Below are 19,307 nucleotides of genomic sequence, written 5' to 3'. Positions count from 1 at the left end.
TGACAGGTTTGTGGCTGTATTGCCACTCAACACACCATCAACTAGGGTGACGATATCCAACATTCCGCCATTCATCAGTGATGAGTTTCTGGTTAAAGAGTTGACGTGGTATGGGAAATTTGTTTCGCCAATAAGGAAATTAACGTCAGGCTGCAAGTCCCTGTTACTGAGGCATGTCGTTTCACACAAGCGACAGGTGAGCATGATCCTCAATAAAAAAGATGATGATTTTAATGTCATGTTTAAAGTGAGAGTGGATGATTTTGATTGTCATTTTTGTAAACCCCGGGACATTGAAGTGCTTTGTATGTGGAGGAGAAGGCCATTTGGCGCAGGCCTCTCCTGAGAAACCACAACCATAGTGATGATGAGGTGATAGAGGGAGGAAGTACCACTAAGATTCCTGTGCTAAAAAGGAAGAGTCCAGTTGGTGAGAGGGGCTCTCAGGCCAAAAAAGGAACAAAAAACAATGATGGGAAAAAACAGGTAGAGGAACACCGGTCAGAGGAAGGGCTGGACATGGAGATACAGGAGGAGGAGGAAGGCTCACCTGTACAAAACCAGACCCCTAACACAAGGGGCTCTCAGGCCAAAAAAGGAACAAAAAACAATGACAGAAAAACGCAGGTAGAGGAACACCAGTCAGAGGAAGGGCTCGACATGGAGATACGGGAGGAGGAGGAAGGCTCACCTGTACAAAACCAGACCCCTAACACAAGGGGCTCTCAGGCCAAGAAAGAGCTAAAAGACAAGCGTCTAGAGGAAAAGTGTCCGATATGGAGTCAAGCATAGAGGAGGAGGATGAGGAAGAGGAGGAGGAGGAGGAGGAAGAAGTGGGAGACTGTAGTGTCAGTAGCCAGTCTCACACTCCCAGGAGATTAATTCACGGCAGGACCAGCACTATAGTGTAAGACAGATACAGAAATATCTGAGGCAGACCAAAAACAAACAAAATGTTAAGATTGAAGTTTTTTTTGCAGATACGGAGCTGTTTCTGTGTTCTGTTAAATCCCAGATAAAAGAGGGGAGCTACGCTTCCACAGAGGTCTACAGGCTAAAGAAAATAGTACAGAACATGTGTATGGAGCTACAGAGTACTGAAGTAGAGTCGATGTAATGCAATGTATTTCCTGTTCCATATGTTATTGTATTATTGTGTGTTTTTTCTCACATCAGTTTTGATGAGTGATTTTAAAGTCTCCACACTAAACTTAAATGGAGCAAGAGAAGTGAAAAAGAGCACAGCGATAAATTAAATGAGACCGACTGGAGGAAGGAGTGGGGCGTAGAAGTGATTTTAAGTCATTTAGGTAGGAATAGTGGAGGTGTAGCACTCCTTTTTTTTTTTTTTTAAATGTCCTACCGCAATCGTATGTGGTAGAAGAAAGAGTAAAAGGTAGGTTACTGGTAGTGAGGGCAAAGTATGAGTCTTTTAATCTAGTGTTTGTTAAGGTATATGCCCCAAATAAAGGACCTGACAGAGTGCAGTTCTTGACTGAACTCAACGAGGTGTTAAGTCAGTGTGGGCCTGAGGAGGTTTTATTTTTGGGTGGAGATTTTAACTCTTTCAATGCCATGCCTGGTTTTCCGTTTTACCGCTTGAATGCCACCATCGGCGCCAATGTTAACGTTAATATCGCCTAATCTATGTTTTAAATTATGGCTATGTGTCTAATCTGCCCATCGCATTATCAAATACTATTTTCCAGTCAGTGCTGTGAAGGCAGATTCTTTTTTTATCGCGTCGTTTCCGTTTCAGAGCAGTTAGAAAAGCCCCCGTTTTGATATAAAAAACAGCTCATTCTGGAGCATTCTATGAAAATCGTCTTTTAGTGGAATATTCTACAACGTTGATATTCGTCTGCCTTTTTATGAATCGTTTTCAAATAAACGCAAGATGATCAATATTATACGTGCACGCACGCACATTACGGCCGCGCACTGATAATCGCCCCGTTGATTTCCTCTCGGACTTTTACAATGAAACCGAAAGAAGACATTTCACAAAACAGCTTATAACTTCATCAAACTTACTCCGATTATCCTACCACTGATAACATAGAGTCCTTACCTGACATCAGATGGTATCCAACTGGTATATTCCAATTCCTGATCACCATTCGAAAAAGTCTATACGTGTATGGATCCAACGCGACACAGTAGATCTCTATGATCCGCGGGGATCTGAGGCTCCAGAATGAACTGTGGTAACCCCGGCTGGATCAGTGAACTGGAAAATGTGGAGTACCGGATTTTTTTCCCCATTCATTTTCATTGAGTCCATTCCAAAATCACTTATGTCATCTGGGAGACGACAGGGGGCGCTTTTTTCCACAGTGATCGTCGGCGCCCCTCGGCTATACTCGGGTAGGCTCGGGTGATGCAAAAAAATTTCAGATCAAAAAAAAAAAAAAAAAAAAAAAATCCGAGAAATCTCGTGAGTGGCTAGCAACCACCTATAAAAAACACGAGAAATCTCGTGAGTGGCACTGAAAGAGTTAATAGCACAGAAGATGACCATTTGGATAGGAACCACTTTGAACCCCATGCTGCCTCTGGACGTGCAATGAGGCAGATAGCAGAAAGTAATAGTTTAGTGGATGTATGGAGAGTGATGCATAAGCAAGAGAAGCAGTACACATGAATTCATAGTAGAGACAATTCGTTGACTATGGCACGATTAGATCGTTTTTATTCTTTTAAGCATAATTTTAGTATGTTTACAGAATGAAAAATTATACCTGTAGGTTTTTATGATCACTCCATGGTAACATGTAATGTTTTTATTGCAAAGATTAAGCAGAAGTCTGCTTACTAGCATTTTAATACTACTCTGTTGCTAGATGCACATTTTAGAGAAACTTTTCTTTTCTTTTGGGGAATTTTTAAAAGAGAACAAAGTGAGCTCACATCATTGAGACAGTGGTGGGATTGTGGGAAGGTGCAAATTAAGCACCTTTGTCAACAGTATACTCTCAATGTCTCTTGTGACATAGCCAAATCTATGAGAGATCTAGAGATAGAAATAGTGGAGCTGCAGAGTTCTGCAGACTCCACAGGAAATCGAGGTTGTGTTGAGAACCTCAAATCTAGAAAGGCCTTGCTGGCAGACTTGCTGGGCATTAAAGTACAGGGGGCGCTGGTCTGGTCACGTTTTCAGGATGCAGTCATGATGGACTCTCCCTCAAAATAATTTTTCAACCTAGAGAAGAAGAATGGGCAAAGCAGGTGCATCCATGGGTTGGCGTATAGACCTCTCAGGTGTGTGTGTGTGTGTGTGTGTGTGTGTGTGCGCGCGTGTGTGTGTGTGTGTGTGTCCCTCAGTTAAGGAATTCTCTGAAGACTGACCTGTGTCTGGACCAGGGACCTGACACTGACAATGTCCCCATCCTGTATCTCTGCCATGGGATGACACCGCAGGTTAGTACACCTACTACACCGCAGGTTAGTACACCTACTACACCGCAGGTTAGTACACCTACTACACCTCAGGTTAGTACACCTACTACACCGCAGGTTAGTACACCTACTACACCGCAGGTTAGTACACCTACTACACCGCAGGTTAGTACACCTACTACACCGCAGGTTAGTACACCTACTACACCGCAGGTTAGTACACCTACTACACCTCAGGTTAGTACATGTACTACACCCCCAAGTTTGTACACATACTACACCCCCAGGTTAGTACATGTACTACACCCCCAAGTTTGTACACATACTACACCCCCAAGTTAGTACACCTACTACACCTCAGGTTAGTACACCTACTACACCTCAGGTTAGTACACCTACTACACCCCCAAGTTAGTACATGTACTACACCCCCAAGTTTGTACACATACTACACCCCCAAGTTAGTACATGTACTACACCCCCAAGTTTGTACACATACTACACCCCCAAGTTAGTACATGTACTACACCCCCAAGTTTGTACACATACTACACCCCCAAGTTAGTACATGTACTACACCCCCAAGTTTGTACACATACTACACCCCCAGGTTAGTACATGTACTACACCCCCAAGTTTGTACACATACTTACACCCCCAGGTTAGTACATGTACTACACCCCCAAGTTTGTACACATACTACACCCCCAGGTTAGTACATGTACTACACCCCCAAGTTTGTACACATACTACACCCCCAAGTTAGTACATGTACTACACCCCCAAGTTTGTACACATACTACACCCCCAGGTTAGTACATGTACTACACCCCCAAGTTTGTACACATACTACACCCCCAGGTTAGTACATGTACTACACCCCCAAGTTTGTACACATACTACACCCCCAGGTTAGTACATGTACTACACCCCCAGGTTAGTACACATACTACACCCCCAAGTTAGTACATGTACTACACCCCCACAGCCATTCTTGTGATTTTCCATGACAAACACTCTGTTCAGTGTCTTTCTTTAGCACAAAATTGTGCTCAGAATGAGATTACACTATTGATGAGAGCAGACATTGGAAACCAATTTCCCCACAAAGGTGGATGGTGTGCAGTACGTTTCTACAGAGATTGCAACAAAAAGAAAACGTTTGCTTCTTTCGTCAGTTTGCTTTAAATGAGCTTGAAGTTTTATTTAGCAAAGGTATACTTATCTAATCTCCTTTATGAATAATATGTACGAGCGCAACATGGCTAATGGCGTGGAGCATCTCCTGACACTGTCTGCATCTATCTAGGTCATGCTGTGCCAGCCCGATAACAGCCCTGTCTCAACACAGGTGCCGGCTTGACATCATTATGACTTATAATGAGTCACTATCATCAGCAGTCCAGCAGAATGTTTTGAAAAGCAAAATGCTGGGCTTTTTTACCATCGAGAAAATTGTTGTCCTATTCCTAAACCCAACGGGCACATATTATGTATCTTTTCAATAATTGTACTTCCTTGAATCTGTGGAACATGTTTGGTAATTATTATAATTTTTATTATATAATTATAATTTCATAATGAGGAAATGTTTAAATTGTTATTATTTATTTTCAAGCAATTCCTTCTTCCCTTGTACCACACACAATTTCGGTGGTTTTAGCAACACACCACATTTTTTTATTAATTAATTCTTTCCTCTGCCTGGCTACCCCACATATTCTAAAATAATGTCATTAGCTAAGCAGTGTTCCTGGCTCCAAAAAGCACATCTAATTGATTCATCAAATCTAATTCATCCCACTGTGACATCATCGAGGGATAAGTAATTCTGAGCAACTCCTTTAGGCTTCTTAATATGAAGACTTCAAAACCCTGGCCAACCGGCGAGGAGTATATAACCTTTTCCCCCGGCAACTACATTTCAGACTAATCCATACAACGACTAGGCAAAATCGATTTCCATAATACATCCCCATTAAAAGAGAGCTTAACTTTCTTTATAAACTGTTGATGCAAGATGTTTATCTTTTTTTCTTCTCCCTCCGGCCCTTGCCATTTTAAACTCATATTGATCCCTTCTTCCTATTATGTCTGAGATTACTTGAACCTTATGCTATGAGTAAAGTGGTCCAATGTCTGTTATAGCAAGGCTTAGATTCCACTCCTCCATTATCCTCGCCTGTTTGAATAAATCGGAGATGCTTCACACTCGTTGCACCTCACATATATTGATGTTTACGCCGCAATGCAGATCACAATGGTGGAAGAGAGCGCTTCAGGGGCGAACCTCAAACTGTGAAAGCTTGTATAGGCTCATCGTCCTGAGACAATGCTTTTTAAAGAGCTCCTTCAGATGTGTTTTAAATCCGTAAAAAAAATTCCATATTGAATAGCGATTTGTATAAATGTTTTTTTCCCCACCAATTGTTCAATAAACTACTTAAAATGGCTTAGCAGCGTCTCTACACTGTTACCCTAATTAGTAATGCAAGTACCCAATGCATATGCAAATTTGCAACAAGCAACCATTGATATTTACCAGGAATTCAGCGGCGTATAGTCTTTTAAGACATTCCGGTACCGCCTCAGCTTTCTGTGTATACTGAAGCTAAAGGTGTCAAGTTACCACACAGTGTACCATGAGAGGTACAACCTATTAATGACATCACACATTCAACTTAGATTTCAGGGAAGCACAAAGATAAAACTAAAAACCTACAACACATCCTGAAACTAAAACCCTACAACACATCCTGAAACTAAAACCCTACAACAAGAAGATTCTTGCTGGAGCTCTCATACAGTGTCACTATGACTATGCGTGTGGCTCCTGGTACAACAGTGCCCCCAAAAGTCAGAAAATAAAACTACAGACATCACAAAACAAGCTAATCAGGGTAATACTAAGGCTACCTGCTCGAACCCACCTTGACCCATCTCACTTTGAGATCATGAGATGGCTTAAGGTGGAAGACAGAGTAAATCAGATAGGGATGTGCCTAGTTCACAGAATAATGCACGGGGTAGTGCCAGTGTACTTTAACAACTACTTTAACCGAATCAGAGACACCCATGCATACCAAACTAGGCGCAGCTCAACTGACTTTGTGCCAGTCAGATTCAGGAGCTGTATGGGGAAGGAGTCTTTTCTGTATTCAGCAGCTGTCTATTGGAATAGTCTGCCCAGTGAACTGAAAATCATAGACAATGCCGTTAGATTCAAGTCCAGCCTGAAGACATGGCTCAAAAGGGACTATACTTGACCTAGACATTTAGCTTAAGGCACCCTTGCATGTTGTATGAGTCTGTATGTATATAAATGTTAAATGGTATATGTGATGTGTTGTGATGTCACGTTTTGTATGATGCATGTGTTAAGCATCACATTCCCCCACCCCCCTACAAGGACCACAATGGAAATAAGCTCTGAGCTTTTTTGTGTTTTATCCTTGGCAGTATATCATGACTGTGCTCTTCTGTCACATGTTTATTTTTTATTGTCAAATAAAGTCATTCATTCAACACAATGCATGCTGAAACTAAAACCCTACAACACAATGCATGCTGAAACTAAAACCCTACAACACAATGCATGCTGAAACTATAACCCTACAACACAATGCATGCTGAAACTAAAACCCTACAACACATCCTGAAACTAAAACCCTACAACACATCCTGGAACTACAACCCTACAACACATCCTGAAACTAAAACCCTACAACACATCCTGGAACTACAACCCTACAACACATCCTGAAACTAAACCCCTACAATAGACCCTGAAACTAAAACCCATCCTGAAACTAAACCCCTACAATAGACCCTGAAACTAAAACCCTAGAACACATCCTGAAACTAAACCCCTACAATAGACCCTGAAACTAAAACCCTACAACACATCCTGAAACTAAACCCCTACAATAGACCCTGAAACTAAAACCCTACAACACATCCTGAAACTAAAACCATACAAGTTGCAACCCATCCTGAAACTAAAACCCTACAACAGATCCTGGAACTAAACCCCTACAACACATCCTGGAACTAAACCCCTACAACACATCCTGGAACTAAAACCCTACAACAGACCCTGAAAGCAAAACCCTACAACACATTCTGAAAGCAAGTTTCAAGTTCAAGTTTCTTTAATAGTTGTCATACAGAAGTACAGAATACTTTTATACAAAATGCATCATACTGTTACGCTCCAGAGACTGTGCTAGACAAGATAAGTATGAAATAAAATAGTATAGCATGTAAAATAGAAGTAAAAATAGAGGTCACAGTGTTCAGTATAGACATATGTACAATGTTCGATGCAGAATAGAAGTAACTGAGTTACCATACAATATACAATATACTATGCAATGTACTAATATACAATACTATATAGTGCAAAGCAGAAATGGGATGAGGTACAATTTAGGTACAATTTACAGTAAGGTGTACGAGTTGTAGTGCAAATCCTTTACCAATAAATATAAAGTGTGTTTAGGTGATCTAAAGTGTGGAGAGTGGGTGCTGCAGTGTGTTGTTTGTTTAAAGTGAGTGTGTGCGTGTGGGTGTGTGTGTGTGCTGTGTGCATTTGATGGTTGTTGCATAGTGTTTATTGTTCGTTGAGCAGCCTGATGGCCTGGGGATAGAAGCTTCTTTGATTAGCAAGCTAATTGATTAACAATGATATACTGGAAACTGTATCCTAAAGGCAGAGTAGCGACGTCGAGTGGAATTAGTCCCTGGACTGCCTCTCTATAGACTTCTGAAACTGTTTACTGGCATCTGTCTAGAAGTGTACTCTTGCTAATTCGACAGCATGTGCCTGGCCCACATCCGTATTCCAGCTATGATGCCCTCCATCTTCTCCAGCTGATACCACTCTCACTCTCTCTCACTCTCAATCGGAGTGATTGCATCAGAGGGTGCAGTTATCAGTGTTTCCTGTTGGCTGGTCTGTTCACATCCACCACTTCTGAATAAATAATGACCTGTTTTTCCTCCACCACATCCTGCCCTCTGCTCAGGTCTCTCAGGGCACCGGTACCTGCAGGAATAAGCATGCGTAACGAGGTTGACAGATTGTAATGGTAGCCCCTAGGTGTATACCCCTACTTCGCCTGCCTGATTTGGATCCTTTTCAGGTGGCGGAATGGATAAGACGGTGGTATTTAACATACGCTGGTCAGCGACGCGGGAAGGGGGGGGTGCTGAGGGTGCTGCAGCACCCCCACCTGTTGGCAGGGAGTTGTAACTGCAAGGTCAACATTTTGACAAATCAATAAAAAAAAATCTTTTTTGAGTTAGGATTTTTAAATGGTTGAAATCCACCCTCTGTTTTTATTTTTTTAAATTATATTTTCTGTGTATCTGATTCTGACCTGACGCACAAACGCAGCGCACACACATCGCATGACGTGGATTGGGCACGAAGGATCACGGTTGAGGTTGAACAGAGAGAGAGAGAGAAAGAGAGAGATCCAGTTACTCGTTATGGTTTCTGTGTGTTCACTTCATTCTGTCACAAAAGTTTTGTTTGTAAATGTGTAAATTGTCACTCTGTTATACGATCCTGTGCGTGAAAGTTCAAGTGCCTTGTTGCTACCCGGCTGCATCTAAATCCACAATACATCGTCTTCTGATTAGGAAAAAAACTGCTGCATTTCGTGTGTGAACTGTCCACATGTTGGTATTCAAGTTTGCTGTCTGTTGTAGTGTAAAATGTTCTAAAACTGGTGTAAAATGTTGACCTTTCAAATTAATGGGAAATCGCGAATTATGCGCATGCGCATATGACGTTATTATATGACTTATCTCCGCACCCCCAACTCTGACTGACTTCCCGCGTCCCTGGCGCTGGTGGGCGGAGGGTTTGTGGTTCGAGACTGTCAAGAAGACAGGTGCCGGGGCGCTAAGTGCCCGCTAGTACCTAGTGACCAACATTACACCTGCTTATTATGGCTGAAGTTAACTCAACCTTGAGAATGTTTTGAAACACAGAGATAACCCAGGGGCAAGCCACACAATTAATTTCCTCTACCTCTGTATACAGCACCACATGGGTCAATGTTTGAATGCAAAAACCCAGTGGGCTGAATGTATAGGACAGTGTGTGTGTGTGACTACTGGATGTTGTGTTGTTCCAGAATGTCTACTACACCAGTACTCAGCAGCTACAAGTGGGGGTCCTCAGTGCAACTATCGACGACGATGACAACAAGTGCCTGATAGACGTGAACAGCCACGCTCGTCTCATTGAGTGCAGCTACGCCGCGGCCAAGCGCATGAAGCTCCACTGGCTCTTCAACCAGGTGAGCACCCAGTCAAACAACACAGACAACACAGCTCCACACATGGGAGAGAAAAGAGAGCAGTGGTGGTCACACGAACACAAGAGGTCAAAAGTTCAAAGTAATCATTGGCAAGTCATGGGATTGTGGTAAAAAAAAATACTTTTTTTTTAAGAAATAACGTGGCAGTAAAGCCAATAGCTTGGGATGTGATTTTCTTTTTTCTTTTTTTTTCTCAAAAGCATGGCTGGCTAGGCTACTCGGTGTGGCCAGGCTGGCCTCATTAAGGGTTGACACAGGGCAGCCAGATAGCAGGGAGCTTCACGGTTCACAGAGTCCCCCCACATTCCTGCAAGCCATTTAGACATGAACAGTTAATAGATCATAATGATTCTCTCTGTCTACCGCAGGTCACTGGCTGCACTATACTGTAACAACTCCTGCATTACAAAATGGCCTGTGAGAGATGGCAGTTTTAAAAGCCCATAAAAGCCAATTTCATTGTATGTGAAGTTGCTTTATAACCCTTTACTTTTTACAATCCATCATTCTAATATGGTATTCTGTGCCCCGTTAGCTTGTTCATTATGGAGAGTCGGCAAATGTGATAAGATAACAACAACAACAAAAAAGGGAGATTTAATAATAATATTTTCACATTATGTTTAGTAATAATACATTTCTGCATTTTATTTAACATTCATTAAATAAAGTCAGGCGGGTCAATCGAGAACACATTCTTATTCAGGATGATAATGTGGCAAGAGGCACAAAGCTTCTGCGCTGGGAAGGGATTAATAATAATCACTATAACGATGATAGTAATAATAGACGAGGCAAAGAGGAGGACGCACTGCGACAAACGGCAGAGCAACGAGGACAAAGAGGAGCACAAGGACATGACTAAATAGGAACACAAACAGAAATAGCAGAGGCTGAAGACGCACAGTAGTAAGAGGCGGTGATGAAACAGAGCAGAGAGACAGGCAGGGGGTGTTAGCAGCAGCAGTAGTAGTAGTAGTAGCAGTTTCAGTGAGAGTGGTTTCAAGTCCGGTTTTCAGTGAGAATGTCTGAAACGGGAGTCCTTGAAGACAGGTGTAAGTGTCCAGTTTCAGAGTCTTTCTTTGGCCATTCCAGTGGCTGGCAGGCAGCGGCAGAGTGTAATGTGAAATGTCCCCGGGTGGCCTTGACCCCTCTGGGGTTTTGGAACAGGATGTGACTGGAACATTGTAAGTGATGGCTGAGGGATTGAAACAAGACAGTCAAGTAAGGACACAACACACAAACGTTTCATAAACCAGCGTGCGAGCCGGTGAATATTTCAGCAAACATGCAATATGCAAAACAGAATGCAATAGAGAAGCAATATGATTTATTTAATCTTTTGTGCACAAGATTCTAGGTTTGAACCAGACAAATGTGTCTGCCTCCGCTGTTTGCAAATCAGTTTTCACGGAGCGAGACACTACTGGATGCATAATGATTCACATGCGCTTTGATTTGTTCAATCTGTGTCAAAGAACACTCCAAAGACTGCCTACTGGGTTCTATGACACTGCTGTCGTGGTGGAGTTAATTATAGATTTAGCCTATTAACAGGGCGGCTGGGTGGCGCAGCGGACATTGCGCTCGTCACCAACGCAAGAGGACACCGGGTTCGATTCCGGCTGTCGGCATTGCCTCCGGCTTGGGCCAGCCATCATACTAACTCAATTGGCAGAGTTAGCGGGTGGAAGTCGATGGGTGGTAATCTGGACGTTGTGGACAGCGACTCCTACAGGTCGGTTGGGGATGCCTGCACAGCAGAGACAGGAAATGGCGGGGGTAGTGTGAGCCTCCCACACGTTACACCTCGCCAATGAGAGTCCGCGCTGGCAGGTGAAAAGATGTGACAGGCTGCCTCCTCGTGTATCGGAGGGGACAAGTGATGCAAGGCTTCTATCCTCCCTACAACCAGCCAGTGGGGGGCATATGCGAGCAACGTTCAAGACAGGGGAGGGGAGAATTGGCACAGCGGAATTGGGATGGGAGAAAAATAGGAGAAAAAGTGGATAAAAAAAAAGATTTTGCCTATTAACACATTGGTTGCCAGCCGGATATGACGATTTATCGCTTGGATGCCAGCACGTTAATCAATGGGAGGATAAGCACATTTGCGAGCGATTAAACTATATCTTAAATTATGGCTATGTGTCTAATACACCCGTCGCTTATCAATGACTTGCTTGCAGTCAACATGTACGAAACGGATTGTTTTTTCATCAGTACATTTCCGTTTTATACCGTTTTGAATACGAGTATCGTTTTGGAGATTTCTAGAAAGAAAAATATTCCGCGAAAATAGCCATTTACTGGAATACACAAAACGTTAGGTTATGACTATAACCAAGTTCTGTTAGTATAGCGACGCTCGGCATCGCTCTCTGCACTATCTCGCATATGTGCATGCGCACTGAATAAAGACCACAAATGTACCTTTAATCCCAATATTCGTCTGACCACACCCCTATCAGCTTACCCATATAAGCAGGGGTGGGGCCACCCACTCGCCTCCTTCCCAAGCTTTCGCCACAAGGCGAGGTCAAAGGCTGCAGCGGCGTCGGATGCAGAGCGTCGCTATACTAACAGAACTTGGTTATAGTCATAACCTAACGTTCTGTTTCGTATTCGCTCTCGCTCGGCATCGCTCTCTGCACAAGGGAGGCCGAGCGAGAGCCAACGGCCGACAAATACACCCCGCTGACAGCCCCCCACAACCATCAGAACAGGGAGGGCCGAGCCCCCCCGACCCACCCTAATGGAGGGCACCCCCCCTATTAGGGGCTTCACGGGAGGGCGACAGACCCGACCGTGCGAAGAGGCACTCAAGCAACTCAACGCACAGGGTGAGCAGACCGTGGCTTGACCCCACGACTACACACACGCACAACCCGCATGCCACCCGGGAACGAACGGAGGAACAACCTCGTTACTGCCCCCAGAATCACAGGGTCAAGGGCAAACCCAACCCCGTGGCAAGGCCGTAGCAGCGGAGCGCGAAGGAAGACCCAGACCCACCAAAAGGACTGGACTCCCTGGAATGGGGGCCCGGAGAAGTCCATGATGCCAGCATCAAGACCCCACCAGGTGGGCACGTAGTGCCCCGCCCCCCACATCGCCAGCGTATTCGGACAAAGGCCCCTCAGCCGAGCGGGCCCCGTCCCCCCAATAGTACACCGCCTGGCACACTGACCCTGCAACAGGCAGTCAGCATGGCCGTAAGCACACAAAAAAGGTTAACCAACGGAAGCAGGCAGCGCACCGGGAAAAAACCAGGCAACAGGCTATAAACCCTAGCCTGGAGACAGCGGACGAGACAGGCGCCAGAGGGAACAGCTGAACACAGCCGCCCCGGCGGAAGGAGCGTAAGCTGGCGGTGTTGCATGACCAAGCCTCCATTTAAAAACCCCCACCCAGAGGGGTCGAGGCAGAGAAGGCTGACACGATTGGCAGACGTCATGAACGTGCAGGGGCACCCTCAACCGGTGAACCCGGGAGTTGACACTGCTCCAACACACCAGGGAATCAACCACCTTGGTGTTACCCAATGCGGTGGTTGTTCCTATAACCCCTCAAGAAAAAACTCCAAAACACACCTGCGGGTATACACCGGCTATACCGCAGTACAAGTGTTTCAGTTTCCAAAAAAGGGTTAACCCAGGCCTACGGGTCGACAAAACATTACTTCGGACCGGGCCTGGCGGTACGGGAAGCACAGGGTCACCAGAGGAGGTCAAAAACCACCCCCACAGGCCCCTCTTCGCCATGCGTGAGAGAGGAGCGAAAAAGAATGGAGAACCAGCCCCTAAGCACACCGTACTTGGTATTCCCAGGCGGTCTCCCAACCAAGTACTAACCAGGACCAACCTGTGTAGCGGCCGAGATCCGACGAGATCGAGCGTGTACAGAATGGCATGGCCGTAAGCCATTACGACAGCGCTGAGTAAAAACGTACCCAACCAGGGTCTCCATAGCGCTTAACCCTGTGACACCCGGACCGACCTGGCATTTTTCCCCCTGAAAAAAGCCCAAGTCCCTCAGGGTACCAGAACAGCAGATCTGCATCCCCGGCGGACAACGGGTTCAACTGATCCGGACCAGCGTGACCAGAACCAGTCCCGTGCCCTAACCACGCCGACATGCCTACTCCAGGAGAAAGGGCAGATATGCGTGTCGATCTTAACATGAAAAGAAGGCGCCACCCAGACGTTCGGGCGAACCGCGCCTGGTGGCCCACCCCAAGGGCGTGAGACCCCTCTACATATGTTCAGATCCATTCCGTCATCATCCCCCAGACATGAACGAGAATCCGTCGAAAACCAACCCAGGTCGTGGGATTTGGTCGTCGGAAGAGGAAAAACCCCCATCTCAGTTGCTTTATAAAAACGCCGGTTTAACCACAAGCAACCAAGGCGTGCCAGTCAGTCGCCTGTTTACAGCGAGCTAGCACTATACGTGCGTCGGGACACACCCCCATCAATGAACAGGCTATTTAGACCCGTCATTGAATCCCCAAGGCGCCCAGGGGAACGACAAGAGGGGTGTGACACTTCCTAACTCCAACACTTTTTGAATAGAAAAGAAGGAAGCCTCAACAGTATGTATCCCAGTCTACACAGCCGGGGGTAAAAAAATTTCACATTTTTACATCCCACCACCCTCCCATAGGAAGGAGACGGGGATCCCCAGAGAGACTTCCCACGCGAGCTGTACAGATTGAAAAGAATATATTGCACCTTGAGCCATGTAAAAAATTGGTTTTAGGGCTCTCCGGGGAAGAGGCACTGAACCCATACACACTCAATAATCGAATTGAATCGAATACATATACAATAGAATAGGACACCTTCCAGAGGGTCCACTCACTTTGACAATCTGAGGAGGAAGGCTCTGTACTCTGATGGAGGCTCCCTCACATGGAAGAAGGAGTCCGAACTCACAGAAGGCCCGAATAGGCGCTTGGTGAGGAGGAGCCCTGACCACCCCCCTGAAACAGATCCATCACATGGACCTGAACAGCACACGGAAGTCCTACCAACAGAGACGCGCACGGTGACGTACTCTACGGCGGGGGAATTCCTGCGGTGCACACGCCCAATATACCAGGCCGTGGGACCAGGAAACTCCCTCCCCCCCCCCCCCCCCGTAACGTGCCGAACCGCCACGTGACGGGAACCTTGAAGGACAGGGGGTGTACCCCTGACCGACAGAAACAAGGAGGAGAGGAAAGGTTACCAGTTCACCCCTTTACGACCCCACACCCATGATACGATGTAATGACAAAAAGAGAATATGACACAGTCATAGTCAGCTCTATGAAGCGTTTGACAGCTCCACACAGCGCATGAGCTAACCTGCTATCTGATTTTTACTAAGGAAAAAACACAGAATAGAGAGGGCTCTAAGAGCCCCGGTCCAACATACACATGTGCTTCTGTGGCCAGTCCAACCCAGTTGTAGGTCACATGACACACACAACCCATCATCACCTACAAAAAATGGCAAAAACACTCTACAGAGGAACGCCGTTTTTCATAATGAGAGAATACATAATTCTCGATTAGTATCGGCCACAGGCCTTGCTAAGCACACACGACAGCGACCAAACAATCTTTTCTTTTAGGAAAATAAAGTTTCTCCAGCAGTTTTAGCACAACCTCAGCAATCAAGCTAAGGGTTACATCGCATCCCTACCACACAAAAGACACAATGTAGTGCAACATGTCTGATAGGAGGATGAAAAAGTCCCCAGGGAACCGGGGGGAAACACAATCCTCTTATTTTACCCTTAATACGGCCAGTTAAAACAGGAAAACCTGTTAATATGTGAACACTGTTCATTGTCATCACAGGCTGAGAAAAGAACATTCTTTTACTCACTTGTCACTAAGCATAGCTTCATAGGTTAGTTACCTTAGTTGTGAGTACACGGTACATATAAACACACATGATGTTTCTCACACAACAACCAGATAATTTTCTGTAACAACCCGATTTGCACGGAGAAGCTAACTGCCAGTGACAAAGACAGTTCACACATAACTCGCGTCGTATCCTAAATGCACTGCAGCAACACACGTTTTGGGAAAACATCGTTATTCACAAAACATTTAGAAAGGTAAAACCAGAAGACGTGTTATAAGGTCTGGTCAAACCTTGTCCTACCTGGAACGTAGATCAGCGAAGTGCAGTCACAAGTACACCGTAGGAACACAGCCGCTCCTGTGTTGTTCGAACTGGGCAGCGTCGCCGCTCCAACCCGCACTACAGTCCTCTTTGTTGACGCAACCTTGCCGTCCTGGCTCAGGGCAGGGTCGACGAACATCTCCTGTCAAAGACGACGTCGTAGTCCAGAGTGTTTAAAAACATGTTATAATCAAAGCACGTTCAACAGAGTAGCATTAAGCTAACGGCCGCTCCAACTGTTCGGGCGCTACTGCCCCTGCTCGCGAGACGCCGAGCTAACGGCGCACGCGACCAGAAGCGAGCTCGCGGCGGCGCGCGAGGAGCTGAAGCTACCCCGCGCCAGGCCTTGGCCTATAGCAGCAAGCTAACGTTACCTAGTGATCACGACATGCTAGCGCCGCAGCTAACAGCTGACTGGCTAACAGTAGGCCCAACCTAAGTAGGCCATGCAGCGATCCCAGCAGGCTAACGCAGCAGCTAACAGCTGACTGGCTAACCGTAAGCTAAGCAGCTATCACCTGAACTTGTATACAATGACATAACACTCACCCAGACAGGCCGCCGTTCTGAACCTCTCCTCACTTTTTAAGAGAAAAGAGAAACAAGATGTCAACACTGCTTTACAACGGTGATTTTACCAACACCCGACGGAATCAGCACAATACCAAACTGGCCTGTGTAGCTGACTTGAACATGGATCTGCCGCTATCGCACATCCATGCACATATCTCCTCGTGAAGGAATACTCTCATTTGGATATGAAAGAAGGGGCTTAACACGGGACAGAGAGATACCCACTCGTCCAGAACACACAGGGATCACCAGTGTTAATGGTCGCGGCCCACTAGTTAAACTAAAATGGCTTCAGACCAAGGTCTTCTGTCGTCTAGGAGACTGAACAAAGGACCCTAGCCTGGGGCCGGTTTTCATAAACATTGTCAAGTAGCCCCCATAGCACTAACAGACAAGTGAAGCCTGCCAGCAAACATAACTCACCAGAAACAGGAACCCACCGCGTCTCACAACCGCGGCGCGTCCTACAGCCCAGCTGTGCCTTTACCGCAACCAGCACACAGCAAGGACTGCAGTTGGAAAAGCATGTAGCGGCACGAACTCCCAATACGAAAACCGGTGGAGGATTTTTAGAATGATCATCATCTTCCAGACACTCCAGTACGAAGACAATATCGCCGTATTTTCTCGAAAATAGTGAGAGAGAAAATAAAGATATGATGTCAACGTATCCTTGTTTCCCAAAGCTGCTCCTAATCCTTTCTTCCAGCATGGTGTCAAGTGTGGGGATCTACCGAGGCACTTCTTCCTTGTGGTGAAAGCGAGAAGGAGGCGAGTGGGTGGCCCCACCCCTGCTTATATTGGTAAGCTGATAGGGGTGTGGTCAGACGAATATTGGGATTAAAGGTACATTTGTGGTCTTTATTCAGTGCGCGTGCACATATGCGAGATAGTGCAGAGAGCGATGCCGAGCGAGAGCGAATACGAAACAGAACACGTTGTCATTTTCCGGCTGATTTATGAATCAAGAGTATTTGTGTTCTTATGCACGATACAAAAGTGGGCTGAAAAATAATTAATTCGTGCCGCGCTCAGCGCCTAGTGCCACACACACACAGACACACACACGCACACACACGTTGTGAACGCTGTGAAAAACAACTCTGATTAACCCAAAACTGGTAACATAGATTCCTTACCTCAGATCAGATGTTCTGCAAAAAAAGATTAATCCAATTCCTGATCGCTATTCCAAATATCGCGTTTATTGATTGAACGTTATAGTCCGAAAACGCATAATCGAAAGCTACTCCGAGCCTCGCCAGTGAATCTGGTAACAGACACTGCTTGCCAGAGATGGGGAAACCCTGGACCGGAGTTTTTCTCTGATGCACTTTTTCACTCAATCCAATCCAATGATGTGCATTACCATCCGGGAGACGATAGGGGGCGGTATTTGCCCTTTTCGAGCTCAGAGCCATTCCCAATGATAACGTCAGGCTGGACAGATGAAAAATTAATGGATATCGCTAATAAAAGAAATAACGATTAAATAACAAGAAATCTCGTTATTGGCAACCAACGCATGGCGGCCAATAACGAGAAATCTCGTTGTTGGCAACCTATGTGTTAACACATCAAGTGCCGTTCAGCAGGGGGCGCTGTGGGAAATTCACTAAACACGTTGCCATTCCTCGCTTGGATCAACAATCAATATGAAATCAACGCTAGATTATCGGTATTATCTTTCATCATGCACGCATGAAAGGGGGTTTGGAGCGGGGCGCCACTCTGTGCTGTGATCGCTACCAACGCGACACACCGCACACATACCACACAGACACGCTTCGATCGCGGGGAAAGAATTATCGGATCAACGCAAGATTGATAACATATAGTCCTTACCTTGTCTATGATGTACTGCAAAAAGAATAACTCAATTATCTGATCGCCATTCCAAATACTGGTCGCGATCGTGTATCCAGCGTTCTCCAGTGAAGTCACCAACTGGGCTATTCTTTGTTCTGATATAATCAGAACCTAATAAACTGCTCTGCGTTGTGTGAAACCCTTTAAAGCCCTGTGGTACTTTCAATAAAGACCAAATGGTCTTGTTCGACGACCAGCTGAGCAGCAGGAGAAATGGAGAGGAGAAGGTGTATAACAGCATCTGTTTTAATTCAAAGTTAAGAGTGTAATTACAATGAAAAATGGATTCTGCAATGATATAAGGGTACTCAAGTACTATGCCACCGATCCCTTATATCAGACTAATGTTAAAGTAGTTAGTTGATAAGTTGTTGATGGTCTTTGTTCTCTGGCTGATGAACAAAGAAAAGTCTGTTCTCCCTCCAAATGTGCTTTGTCTGTTGATCTCCTCTGCCCGCGTCGTCCGCTGTGTGAAAAGGTAGGTGTGTTGTCTTGGTGGTTCCGTTTCAGAGTGTCCTTCCCACCGTCACAACACCCTCCTTATATCAAAAGCCTGGAGTCTCTGCGTGATGTCATCAAAGTGACATCAGCAGATGTGTTCCTCCAATCCCAGGCCTCTCTAAGTTTGAATTTGAAATAGGAGGTTGTCCTCAGCAAGCCAACCCTCTATTTCCTTTGTTTTCCAGTCAAAGAACAAACACCGTCTAACTAACATAATATTTTAGTTATTGATCTCAAGATATATATATTCGAATTGCGATTGATTATATAAACACAGAGATATCATAATTGAACAGTTTATCTTGATGCTTCATGAGTATCACAGTCTGTTACCATTAAGCCTAGTTTCAACCTAAGTAAAACTAGTCTTACTATGCAGGGGATTAAGTCTTCAACACAGTCTTTCTGGCTTTCATTGAATAGTTACATGAGGCCTAATCATTCTTTTAA

At 45.3% G+C, this 19,307-nt stretch overlaps 1 protein-coding gene across 1 annotated transcript in view; it reads left to right on the top strand.

The window, feature by feature from the left end:
* The window catches only part of galnt18b (UDP-N-acetyl-alpha-D-galactosamine:polypeptide N-acetylgalactosaminyltransferase 18b), a 361,705-nt gene that overhangs the window by 318,942 nt on the left and 23,456 nt on the right, over positions 1-19,307 (top strand). Inside the window, exons 9-10 of the mRNA XM_084337404.1 lie at positions 3,325-3,420; positions 9,546-9,710. Coding sequence (XP_084193530.1) covers positions 3,325-3,420; positions 9,546-9,710 — 261 coding nt within the window. The remainder of the gene's footprint in view (positions 1-3,324; positions 3,421-9,545; positions 9,711-19,307) is intronic.

Source organism: Notolepis coatsorum (assembly GCF_963971535.1).
Source record: "Notolepis coatsorum genome assembly, chromosome: 20".
Classification (NCBI taxonomy): domain Eukaryota; kingdom Metazoa; phylum Chordata; class Actinopteri; order Aulopiformes; family Paralepididae; genus Notolepis; species Notolepis coatsorum.
Note: the sequence above shows the minus strand (reverse complement) of the source record. Positions and strands in the feature narration are given on the sequence as shown.